The sequence below is a fragment of the Chenopodium album genome, chromosome 2, assembly GCF_948465745.1.
Source record: "Chenopodium album chromosome 2, dcCheAlbu1.1, whole genome shotgun sequence".
In the NCBI taxonomy this organism is placed as follows: domain Eukaryota; kingdom Viridiplantae; phylum Streptophyta; class Magnoliopsida; order Caryophyllales; family Amaranthaceae; genus Chenopodium; species Chenopodium album.
The window spans coordinates 5,867,493-5,880,112 of NC_137835.1; the positions used below are offsets into that span (position 1 = coordinate 5,867,493).

The 12,620-nt window shown below is 32.7% G+C and overlaps 1 protein-coding gene across 1 annotated transcript; it reads left to right on the plus strand.

The window, feature by feature from the left end:
- Positions 1 to 1,515: 1,515 nt before the first annotated feature.
- Positions 1,516 to 8,460, plus strand: LOC145580961 (uncharacterized). The gene is made up of 5 exons (XM_081638043.1): positions 1,516 to 2,599; positions 4,643 to 4,679; positions 5,291 to 5,527; positions 5,855 to 5,902; positions 7,359 to 8,460. The coding sequence occupies exons 1-5, from the start codon at positions 2,271 to 2,273 to the stop codon at positions 8,085 to 8,087; spliced, it is 1,380 nt and encodes a 459-aa protein (XP_081494169.1). The 5' UTR covers positions 1,516 to 2,270; the 3' UTR covers positions 8,088 to 8,460.
- The last annotated feature ends 4,160 nt before the right edge of the window (positions 8,461 to 12,620 follow it).

Below are 12,620 nucleotides of genomic sequence, written 5' to 3' on the forward strand. Positions count from 1 at the left end.
TGTTGCATGTATTGAAAAGAGAAAAGTTAAATCACAAGTAAAAGTAAAATGTAGATAAACTTTACTAAATATATAATAATATTGTTCTTAAATTAGGATTATTTTTTTACAACAGATTTTGTTACTTAATTAGTAGGGCAAGACAGCTAACGTTGTCCAGCTAGTGAAAGTAGTGAGATTAGACTCCAAAATGCATGTACCAGTACCACCTGTAGTTGCTTAAGTTTTACATTGATTGGGTAACATTATCTTAATGGTGAGAATAATAGTACTAATGACAGCTTAATTACAAACGTACTATCTGGCAAAAAAGAAAACAACGGCACTATATTGACAATATTGTAAGAAATTTGGTCAACTGACCGTTACCTTTGACTGAATCATGTTCTTAAGTTGGGGATTATTATGTACTAGTATTTTCACAATCTTCCCATGATTTTTCCTTTGGGTTATCCCTTCATCCATACTCATGATCATAGTTATATATATTAGTGTAATCATGCAAATGATTTACTACGTATATGATTTGCACACAAATTTAAATTTTGGTTTACATGGAAAGAGACATGAATAACAATGATGTAAAAGAAAATTTATCTCACGTAAATAACAAGTATTACAATTATCAATATGTTTTAAAAGACTTGGACTTGTACAATATATGACTATACGCTATACTTAGGACATGTGAGATTTTTATTTTACTTGTCACAGTTAAATACATAGTAAGATTTTTTTTTTTTTTAATTTGAATTTAGTTTTTATGAAATATGTAAAATAAGATGAACCAAACATGACCTAAAGTGGGAAAGAAAGTTTATGTTTTAAAAGAAAATAACTTAGATAGGTTACAATTTTATTTTTTTTTTAAAAAAAAAAAGTAATGTAGCTTGTTCAATTTACTTGTTAACATAAGAGAAGAAAAAAACAAAGCTTGGCTAATTAAAGGTAGTGAATATAAAAAAAAAAGTGATATAGAGTATGAAGTATTAGAGTTTGGTTTACAAAGATTTAATAAAAGTGAAATGAGTCTTCTATTTAAGCACATTTTTTTTAAAGATTTTATTTAGCACATGATTTTCTAACAAAATGGAATTTTCATTTGTAAATGAAGAGAGAATAGTTTAAAGCTTGCTCCCAAGAACAAACTAAGACAAAATTGAAAATTGACATGAAATATTGATGACCAAAAATAACTATTGGTCACTAATAATGCTACAAGTTCTAGCTAGTCAAAAGTTCAAAACAATAGAGTGAGTGAGTGACACCTAATAATAATCTTAATCAAAAGATCCAAAATTACAATTTGCTAAATCTAAAACCTATAGTCTATATACTTTATACTCTATAGTCTACAATTTCCAATTCCAATTTTGATTTTCTCCTTATCTTACACAAGTGCACAAATATAAAGTCCAATCAATAATAATTACTTTGATAATATTGTCCATTTTCCATATATTTTTTTTTCTTTTTTTTTCATCTTCCATAAAATGATGAAAACCCCTGCCCCCAACTTTGTCTTCTTCTTCCTTATCACATGCTTCATAAAACCATAAAATTTAAACAAATTTCTCTTTCTCTCTCTTCCTCTGTTACTTCTGACACAACAATGAAGTCATAAAACTCAGTTCTTAAGTTAACTTTTATTTTCCTCTTTCAATTTCTTTCTTCCCCATTTTTTCTTTTCTTTTAAAATCCTTTTTCACTTCCCCTTTCTCTCTCTAAAAATAATTGTGATGATCTTACACAGATTTAGCTAAACATCAGAGTACCAAACCTCTGTTTTCACACCCAAAAAAATTCCCATTTATTTATTTTTTCCTATTTTCTTCTTTTTAACATCACCTATTTCAATTTAAATTCAACCCTATTTTCCCCCTTCAAATTTAACCCAAATCCCAGAAAAAAGTTTCAATCTTTTTCCATTTTTCATTAATTTTTTCTGAAAAAAGATTAAACTTCATTTTAGGCTATAACCCTTCTTCAACCATTTTCACCAAATTTCTATCTTTTTTAGGCATTAAAATTAATTTTCAACTAAACCCAAAAAAATTTCTATTTTTGAAAAAAAACCCACCTCACTTAAACCCCCCATTTCCATCAACTTTCTACCTAAAACCCACCTCCCAAAAATCCCAACTTTCTCTCTCCTCCTCTGTTTTCCCCTGTTTTTAACCCCCAAAAAGTTAAAATCTTTACACTTTCCATCACTCTCCACATGCATTCATGAGTTGGACATTTTCTGATCTGCACCAAATTGGGGTGAAATGGGTTGTTGTTCAATGTCAAATTTGGCAGCTAAATTTGCTTTCTTTCCACCTTCTCCGGCAACTTATGAGGTAAAAAAGAGAGATTCCGACGGCAAGTTTGTGGCGGTTTCGACGGCTGCGGCAGTTCCAATTCCTCAAGGAGATGACCCACTTTTGAATGTTCATGTTATTGAAACTAAAAGAGGAAACAAGATTGTTGCTTTTTACTTGAAAAATCCTTATGCTAGACTTACTGTTCTTTACTCTCATGGCAATGCTGCTGACCTTGGTCAACTCTATGATCTCTTTGTTCAGCTTAAAATCAATCTTAGAGTCAACTTAATGGGGTCAGCTTTCTTTCTTCTCATCCTTTTTTATTTTTAATTTTATTATTCATTTTACAAAGTTTAATTGTTTGTTCTGTTTTTTGTTTTGTTTTTTGAGGGTTATGGGCATGTGGGATTGTGGGGTTCTTGAGATTGAGTATTTTTTGGGTTTGGAAGTTTAATTTAGTAGACGGGATTCGATCTGAGGTCTTAAGTAACAACTGACACCCCTGGAGAAAGTCGAGGATTTACCAACTAAGCTAGCTGACATCCATTTGAATTTGTTTTTTGTTGCATATTTTTATTATTACCACTTTGGTAGTGGTATGTGAATTTTGAGTGCTTGTAAATTTGCATGGTTAGATTTATGTTTCTGGGTTTGGCTGAAAGTTAAACAAAATAAACTTAATTTCTAATTAATTTTTTTTTTTTTTGATTTTGATGGGGATTGTTTACTCTTTACTTTCTGTGAGGGTAACAGTAAAGTTCTGTTTCACGTTGGCCATAATTTTTTGGTGAAAAGCTTTTGATTTTACTCACTGAAAGAGTGAAAGCATAGATTTTGGACTTACTTTTGTTAGAAAATGACATTTTTCTCCCTTGTGAGCTAATACTATCCAGCTTTTTTTCCCAAAAAATTTAACTTTTGGAATAAATAATGAGTATATTTTGATAATAATTGAAAACTACTTAACATAATACAATGGAAAAGGTTTTCTTTATTTTTTTTAAAAACTTTTACAAGGATAATTGTTTCATTATTTTGGCAAATTTGTGGTCACACCAATTTGTTAAAGCCCAACTTTTGATGCATTACATTTTCGATAACTTTGTGTGTAAAGACATGTATTTTTAGAGTTTTTCACGGGGGTAGTTTATGAGACAGAATCTGTTTTAGGCCTTTGTGCCTCTAGTTTAGCGTGGGATTATTCTTGGGAATTTGTCATTTTTTCATGTTAATAATTGTGATAAAATGCTCTTTTGGTTTTAGTAGTTCAATTTATTTTCGATTTTCTGTTTTCCCTCCAAATTTTCATCTTTTGATTGTATTCATTGTATGGATTTTTTTTTTAATTGTATTCATTGTATGGAATTGAATTAATTTGTTCTTCAATTATCTTGAATTTCGTATTGGATTGGGACGAGGTGTGTTAATTTGATTTGCTGTCATTTTTATCAATGGTTTCATTTGAAAAATCCTCATTGCAACCATAGTAGCGATCCTTATCATGTGTTACTCTTGAGTCTAATTGACTTATTCCTTACCCCCACCTATGCCGGAAGCCTCATAGATTGCATTATGGTACTCGTACTAGTCTATAATAGGTCGATATTGGTCCATTATCAAATTGTAAAAAAAGGTTGAAATTGGTCCACACTTGTTCTCTAATAGTTGATTTGTTTCTGTTGATTATTAAAATTGATTTTGTCCTTTCATTTTGTGAATTGTGTGCAAAATTATGTTCTCATAGAGGGAGTACCAAAGTAAATTTTGACGTGGGAAATTAACTGGCATTTCAAAGATTCACATGACTTTGGAGGGTTGGAGAAACTTGTTCTTAGGCGCACATAATAGGGTTTGAGTGCCGAGGTGTGGACACTTGGACTCTTCCATTTAGGCCGAATGTGCAAAAATATTTCAAAACAGATGGCTGAGACAATGATGTGTCATGTGTGTACTTGTGGTGAAAATTTTGTCACAACTCACAAGGGAACATGCATTGTAAATATGTAAATTGTAATGCATAAGGTTAGTAGGTAAGTTTTGATTTGCAAACTTAAAATAATTTGTAGGGTAGAAGTACTCTATTACGAGTATACTTGTTTTTGTTGATTTGCATGTTGTGTAAAATTTGGTTCCTCTTGAATCAAATATGTTAATTGGCTCAATGAAATTTACTTTTTTTCCCTTTGAAGCTTGAATCATACTTCGTATCAATTTTACTTAATATCATGTCATATTAATTCCGTCTTACTGAAGTACTGGTCCTTTCGCGAATTGTTATCTTTGTCATGTTATCATCCTATGAGGTGTTCATCTATTTTTTGTGTGCAAATCTGTAGGTATGATTACTCTGGGTATGGTGCGTCTACTGGTAAGGTAGGCTGTTACACTCATCAGCATAAATTTATGAATTTTCTTATTTCTTGAAGCATAATAGTTAATAGACACATTGTAGAATTTACAATTCTTGTAAATAGCAATGCTACAATGTTTTTTCCCCTTAAATTTGGAAATCACCTCTACACAACATTACACAATTAGTATCAAATTCTGCATAACCTTTTATATCAAGTCAAGTTAGCAATACCTCCACAATCCGTAAAAAGATGGTAACACCTTGAATAAGGTGAAAATTAAGGAGATACCATGCATTTATAGCCTGCTCGTCTTCTATATTTGAGACAGTCGAGTTAAGAAAAACTGGTCATCTGAATAATCACTTCGTTTCATTGCATTAAGTAGCTGATTAATTAGAGCTAATGTCACGACTCTCGAATCAAACTGTTTTCTTGCCCATGTTTTCTTAGAAACTTTCCCACCATGTTCCTTAACTTCTCATTACGTAGATTGTATAATATACAAACGTGTAAATATTGGTTGTATATACTTGACGGCCTCCAAATTGTCTGGCTAGAGGCTTTTTGTTATCCAACGCTTCTTAAAATCTTGGGTACTGACCTTTTCCTCGTGTTTTCTCTCTGGTCCAGCCAAGCGAGGCCAATACATATGCAGATATAGAGGCTGTTTATCAGTGTCTTCAGACTGAATACGGAGTTAGTCAAGAAGACTTAATTTTGTACGGACAGTCAGTTGGAAGTGGGCCCACACTGCACCTTGCAGCAAAACTGCCAAGATTGAGGGGGGTGGTTTTGCACAGTGCCATCCTCTCCGGGCTTCGTGTACTGTGCCATGTCAAATTCTCGTTCTGTTTCGATATTTATAGGGTGAGTGAGTTCTTTCCTCATAATCTTTGTTTTAATTAAAAGCATGGTATTATGGTGTATGTACATTCATCTGCGGTTTGCAAGATGCTTTTCATTTTACATTTATGCATGTATATCTGCCTCTGGCCTGGTGTGATGTGCAATCGAATGAATAGAAAAATTGAAGATGTAGTTAGTCAAGTTAGCTTGGTGCCTTCACAAATCCCTGCTTCGGTATATTTGTTATGGCTTTTTAAATTGTGAATCATGTAGGCTGGCCTTGTAATTACTTAAGTGTCGATCCCACTTCCATTTTCTATACCTAATCATATGACGCTTTGAATGCAGAATATAAGAAAAATACGGAAAGTGAAGTGCCCTGCTCTGGTGATACATGTAAGTTACCTTTTTCATGTATCAGAATGTGTACTTTTGCCTGCTGACTCCGTGTCATAATTTCATATAGCAAATTTCTAGTGTAAAGTGCGAATATCTAACAAGGTCATGAATATCGAAGTAATGAGCTTTCTATTTATTAGCCGCCATAAATTGCTTTTCTGCTGAGGGTTTGTTGGTGGTGGTAATGACTAGTGAAATAATTAGTGCTATATTAATTCACCTGTCTATTAGATCAGGATTAAATTGAGTGAGGGAAAGGGAATCTGACTTGCATGATTTATGTATTCTAATCACCTATTATGAAGGTTGAAATGAATGAATTGATCTGTAAATTACTCTTTCCTTTTACAAAAGTATCGCTTCATAAATGATGATTGCTCTTTACCCCGAGCATAACCAATCAACCCAATTCAATAAATGTAACGAAATAGCATTTTGCCTTTATGCAAATTTATGGCCCATAGCTAGAGTAAGTGACGGCTAAAAATGAAACTAATTAGTGAATCTTAAGAAGTCAGGTACCTTTCCTTTGAGAATCGAGGGGTTGAAAGAATAAAATAATTTTGTGTCTCTTTTGAAATCATGAAGAGTGAACGACTTATAGAGGCCCTCTAGGTGTCGAGTATAAAAAATGTATAGACTTTGAAATTATGATAAGTGTGGAATTTAGAGACCCTCTATGTACTTGTGTGTCGAATATTAAAAATTTATAGACTTTAAATATACGATAAGTGTGGAATTTAGGGTGTGGTTGTAGGAATTGTAATTTAAAATAGGAGGAAGTGGTCCTAGTACTTATAGTGTTGCATATTGATGTGAAGGATTTATGTATTAGATTGACGATATAGTCAGTGATTTTTTGGACAAGTACACCAGCCACCAGGGTCATGTTTTGAACTTTTTTGTTATGGTTGGAGGCTTAAGATATTTAGGATATCTTAGGATACGGGTGCTGTTGTATACTCATTTTCAGCTAGGGAGACTACTTTTGCAAGAAAACACCGCAATTTATCAATTATACTCATCCCGGCTGTAAATAGTTGTCACATGTCCTTAGGATGAAGTGGTGGAAGAGTATGGAAAAATCAAACAACTATTAAAGAGGGTATTTTAGTGACACCGCGGTAAATCCTTGATTATGAGGGCTTGGGCCTATGTGACATTCAACCAAAGGAGCATACCAACAACCCAGCATACCAGTTAGCATGTGCCAAACTTGTATCCGGAGAGCTAGGAACATTTGCTTTTTGAAATGGACTCGAGTATATATAACTGCAATTGCTTTCATGATTTTTAATCATCCGTGATCTTCCCTTTGCCATCAAATCAATTCCTACTTAGTTCTACTCTGAAACATTCATGATTCTTTATTTTATATTTCGTAGAAAGTAAGGGTGAAAGCATTCTGGTCTTTGCATCTTCACCTTTGTCATATCAATCTTACACAATGCAGGGTACAGAAGACGACGTAGTGAACTGGTTACATGGAAATGGATTATGGAAACGGGCCAGGGAGCCTTTTGAACCCCTATGGATAAAAGGCGGTGGGCACTGCAACTTGGAGCTTTACCCTGATTACATTCGCCACCTATGCCGCTTTGTTCATGAAATGGAGAACATGACCACGCAGACCCGGCTTAAGAAAATCCGAGATGTTCTCAACCTCCATCCAAAACCCCGTCATCCACCCACTAAAACAACCTGTAGCCGGTCTTGTAGCTGTTGGAACTGTTGTAGTTGTACCTGTAAGATGAAATGCTGGAAACCTCGATGGCCTAAATCTTGCTGCTCTTCGAGCTGCTGTTCTTGCTTCCAGTGCCCTAAATGCACGAACTGCTGCAGTTGTTTTGGATGGCCGAAATGCTTGAGCTGCAGTTGTTTTAAATTGCCTAAATGCTCTAACTGCTGCAGTTGTTTTGGATGGCCAAAATGCTCAAGTTGCTGCTGCATACCTAGTTGTTTAAAATGCTCAAAACCTAAATGCTCGGAGGGTTGCTGTTCGTGCAAAGGATGTTGTTCGTGGATTTGTTGTGGCTGCTGTTGTCCTACAACAGATCAAAGGCAGACAACGAATCAAAGGCAGACACCAAATCAAAGGCAGACAACGGATCAAAGGCCGACACCAAATCAAAGGCCGACAACGGATCAAAGGCAGATAACGAATCAAAGGCAGGAGAGTTAGAACATAAGGGGTGGTTTATAGTTGTTCTTTTCCATGTGAATGTGGGATTGTACAGATTCGCAAGCATACTAGCTAACCTCCCTGGTTCTCATTCTCCAATTTGTGCAGTTTAGCACCGTAAGTTATACAAATTGTGGTTCCTTCCTCTCCTCGCTTGCCCCCCCTTCCCTCAAATTCTTTGTCTTGTAAACTCTAATTCAGTTTTAGTATTAAAATTACTAGCCATCCTGAAAAGCTTTGGCTGTGAAACTATACGTGAATGATGTTGGATGTTTGACAGGCTGAGAAAAGCGAGAATTGATGCCCACAGTCAGCTGTATTTCTTGTAATATGTGGTAATCATCTGAGTAAAATCAGAGTTATTCAAGATCGAAGCCAGGATCTTTCAAATGTTTTCGAAATTATGCTTGATAGAATAGGAAACATTTTGTTTATATTATATATTATGTGAAGGTTATTAGCTAAGGAGGGATGGTTGTCCTTCCCCACCCCCCCCCCCCCCCCTCCTCCTCCTCCAAAGTGCTGGGGGTTCGATCCTCATCGACCCATTCTTGTAGTATAGGGTGGGGAACCCCTCCTTGTATCTTATCGGTAAGGACTTTGAAATACATAAAGGAATAAACAATTCCTAACCCAAAGAAAATTATGCGTTTTAGTCTTGATTTACTCTCCTTAAAAGTTCTCTCTGTTTGAACAGTGATTGTCTTACAAAAACAAAAGTAGTTGAAATAAGAACTTTTAAAGGACTAACAAATTAACACTGCACTATACCGTGCAACCAAGCCAGCGTAGCACTATTGTGATTTGTCATGACCAGATCGTACTTCAGAATAATGGTCATGTGGTATATGACTTATGTAGAGCAAGTTCTTCTACAAGCAAACACCCTAAAAACCATGTAAGTTACATCCAATGTTATCAATAATAAAGTTAAATTCAAATTTTAATTGATAAGGTGAGAATAATTAAAACTATAGCAAGTTAGAAATTGTAGTAAAGGTTTGCATTATTGGTGTAATTTAAAGAAATATTGTAAAGCCAAAGATTCCAACTTTAAAAGTTGTAACATAGTATTGGATTATTTGTAAAACTAAGGAACAAAAACATCCGATGAGATGTTGAATATGCGGCTTACGTAGGCCGCCATGAAATGATCATAGATTCTTATTTTCTTCAGTAATCACACTCTTGGTGCCAATTGCCCATATATTTTATTAAGTAGGCCCAATTTTAAGGAAAAAGGTTAGTAACTTGTATGCTAAAAGTTTTACATACCATCCTTGTCAATCCAACAAATAGGCATGCACAAGGCACGACCATAGAATGTTTCTTTAACTACATGCCCATCACGCCCATAATTCGATGTACTATCCAATGTGTCAAGTTTGACTCGAACTAACGATAAAAGGTCATATATGTATGTGAACATACTTATCCTTCTACTTACTTTTAGCGTATGTGACTCGTTAATGTTAAATCATGCGACCTATAAAACATGTTAGGTTATGTTTGAACGACTTTAGTGATGATTTCTTGATATGTAAGATTAGTGAAATTTCCGGCCTTTAGTAGACTTAATGTAATTGGAGGTAAAACTTATTATAGTCTACATCGATCTGAATCGTCATAGTATTAGAAAGTTATAGGCAAAATTACAATCACTGACACCAACTTTGTGAAGTTTTGCAATTATTGACATCAACTTATGTCAGTTGCTAATTTGACTCTAACTTGCTACAAAAATTACAAAATCTATATCTATACTTAGTATTTAAAAACACAAACCATAAATTTTTCACATGACACATGGCATCACAATTCACAAGTCACTAATTTAATCATCCCATATGCCACATGTCACCTACCTTAATATACGTAGTATATGTTTATGTCTTTATGCATTCTACAACTTGCAAATTCAAGTAAGAAAATGAAGTGTTTCATTTCTACCATAATAAAATAATGTTCAATTAATTAATACACATTACATAAATATATGAATTATTATAAAAATTGTCTTTTCATCTCCTAGACTTTAAATATAATTTAAACTAATACGGAGTATGTCATTTCATATCCCACATTCTTCATGTATATATATCTAACAAAATTCCTTCATGTTCATTCACATTTCTACCCTCACTCTTTTTTTCTTTTAAGTTTTAAAATGAAACAATTACTTTGTATAAAAGCATACCTATATATGAATATAATAAACCCAAGTAACAACCCGTGCATTGAACGGGCTAAAAAGCTAGTTAACATAAATTACCATTAACAACTAAATTTACGTAACTTTCAAGTTTCAACCCTTGTACAAGAATAAAATTTATTTTCAACAATCATTTGCTTCAAAAAGTACGAGTTCTTAATATGTTGGAAAGATAAGACTATATGTATCACTTTCCTTTAATAGTCGTATTTTATTATTTGCTCAATTTCCTTTTTTGGAAACCTTTCACATTATTTTAGTAATTTCTTCTCTTTCAGTGAACCTTAACTATCATACTTCAATATTTTCATAGGTGTCATATGTAAAGTATTATTGAATGTTTAGTGCCTTTAGTGTCGATTTTGTTCTTTTTTGAGCAAGTTGGTATTAATTTAACAAGTAACACAAGTTCGTGTCAATATTTGCAATATACATGTCAATGAGTGTAATATAATGTTATTAGAGTTATGTAGCTTAATTTGTATTATCTGTATTATTAGTTTATTATAAACATTTTTCACTATTGTATATTTATATTTTGTGGAGTATTATAACTAATATATAAAAGAAATTTAATTTTAAAAAGGTACTCGCGGGATATAACGATCAGTTCTGTATTGTAATTTGGGTGGTTTATTTTGCGTGTTAGATTTAATAAAGTAGACCGTTGAATGTACATGGCACAACTAGACTTGAATGTGAGAATATCAGAATAGTCATCAACAGCTAATATGTGTGAGTTTGTAAACTCTTATGTCCAGTTGCCTTTGAAAGCTTAACTTAAGCCGCGTTACATTTTTCAGCTTTTAAACTAATCATATTTATCAATTTATGTCATCATGTCATTACACAACCACATGCTAAATTAATTAACGTTTAAACTAATCATATCGTCATCTTATTTATGTATCTAAAAAAAACTCCTTCTTATTGAGGAGATTGTTATATACATCCGGATGCACCATACATTCATTAGTATTTTGTTTTCATTTTGATGATTATTTTTCATTTTTTTAATACATAAATAACCAGTGTATAAATACATAAATAACTCGTGTATAAATATTATTAAATTAATTAACTTACAATCAAATACATAAATAACCAATGGATAAATAAAATACATAATGATTAAAGTTATACGCTAACATATGTAAATATGAAAAAGAAATAAAGAACCATATTAAAGGAAGCATGTTATTTGACAATTTGACTATTTACAAAATTTTGGTATTGTATTAATCTTTAGCACTATTTAGTATTTACCTACTTCATTTTGACTATATGCCTAAGGAAAACAAAGTCATGTAATTTCATATTAGATTTTTAGGCATGCAATATCATGTTAGATTTAGGGCCTGTTCTCATACGTTGAATTGAATTTCAGTTCAGTTCAGTCCAGCTCCTAATTTCCTTCTCTTATAAAATATTAATTTCAGTTCAGTTCATTTCAGTTCAGCTCCTAATTTTCTTCTTTTATAAAATATTCATTTCAGTTCAGTTCAGTTCAGTTCAGCTCAGTTCAGCTCGTAATTTTCTTCTCTTATAAAATATTCATTTCAGTTCAGTTCAGTTCATTTCAGTTCAGCTCCTAATTTCCTTCTCTTATAAAATTTTCATTTCACTTCAGTTCAATTCAGCTCAGCTCAGCTCAGTTCAGTTCACTTCAGTTGAGTTCGGTCAATGAGAACAGACCCTTAGTTTTAGGGCCGGGCATGCAACATCATGTAAGATTTGTTTCCATATAATTATGCATACTCATATACCTTTAAACATACAATTATTTAGAGATATTAATTATTAAAAATTAATTGTTGAAAAATGAACAATGTCAAAATTAGTGTAGTACAAATGTATTGCATCATTCAGAAATACTTTATCAAGTAAAATGCATCATTCAAGAATACTTTGTCTTTGTAAAAAATAGGAATACTTTGTCATCAAGTAAATTGGTAAAGAAAGGAAAAATCTATAATTTTAGAAACATTTATTAGCCAGTGTATCATTTAATAGAATTACTTCATCACGAATACTTTGTCGAGTAAATTACTTTATTTCAATACATCTTGTTGCCAATATGTTTGACAAGATAATTGAAATTTGCTAATTTGTATTCAAGATCTCAAAACTTAACATCTTAAAAAATCCCAAATCCAAGGAAAAACAATTCAAACACCGAAATTAAGAAAGTTGACCTAGTTACTTGCTAAACTAATAAGAGTAAGAAAACTAAAAACATATTGAACATATAACTTTCAAACTCATAACCGAAAGTATAAACCAACCCAACCAAAAACTAATTTAATCCCAACATATTAATC

Bases quoted from the DNA above. Each gene is read 5' to 3' on its own strand.
- LOC145580961 (XM_081638043.1), top strand. From the start codon at position 2,271: ATGGGTTGTTGTTCAATGTCAAATTTGGCAGCTAAATTTGCTTTCTTT. The intron at 5,528-5,854 runs GTGAGTGAGTTC...CTTTGAATGCAG, and splicing joins TCTGTTTCGATATTTATAGG to AATATAAGAAAAATACGGAA. The intron at 5,903-7,358 runs GTAAGTTACCTT...TACACAATGCAG, and splicing joins GCCCTGCTCTGGTGATACAT to GGTACAGAAGACGACGTAGT.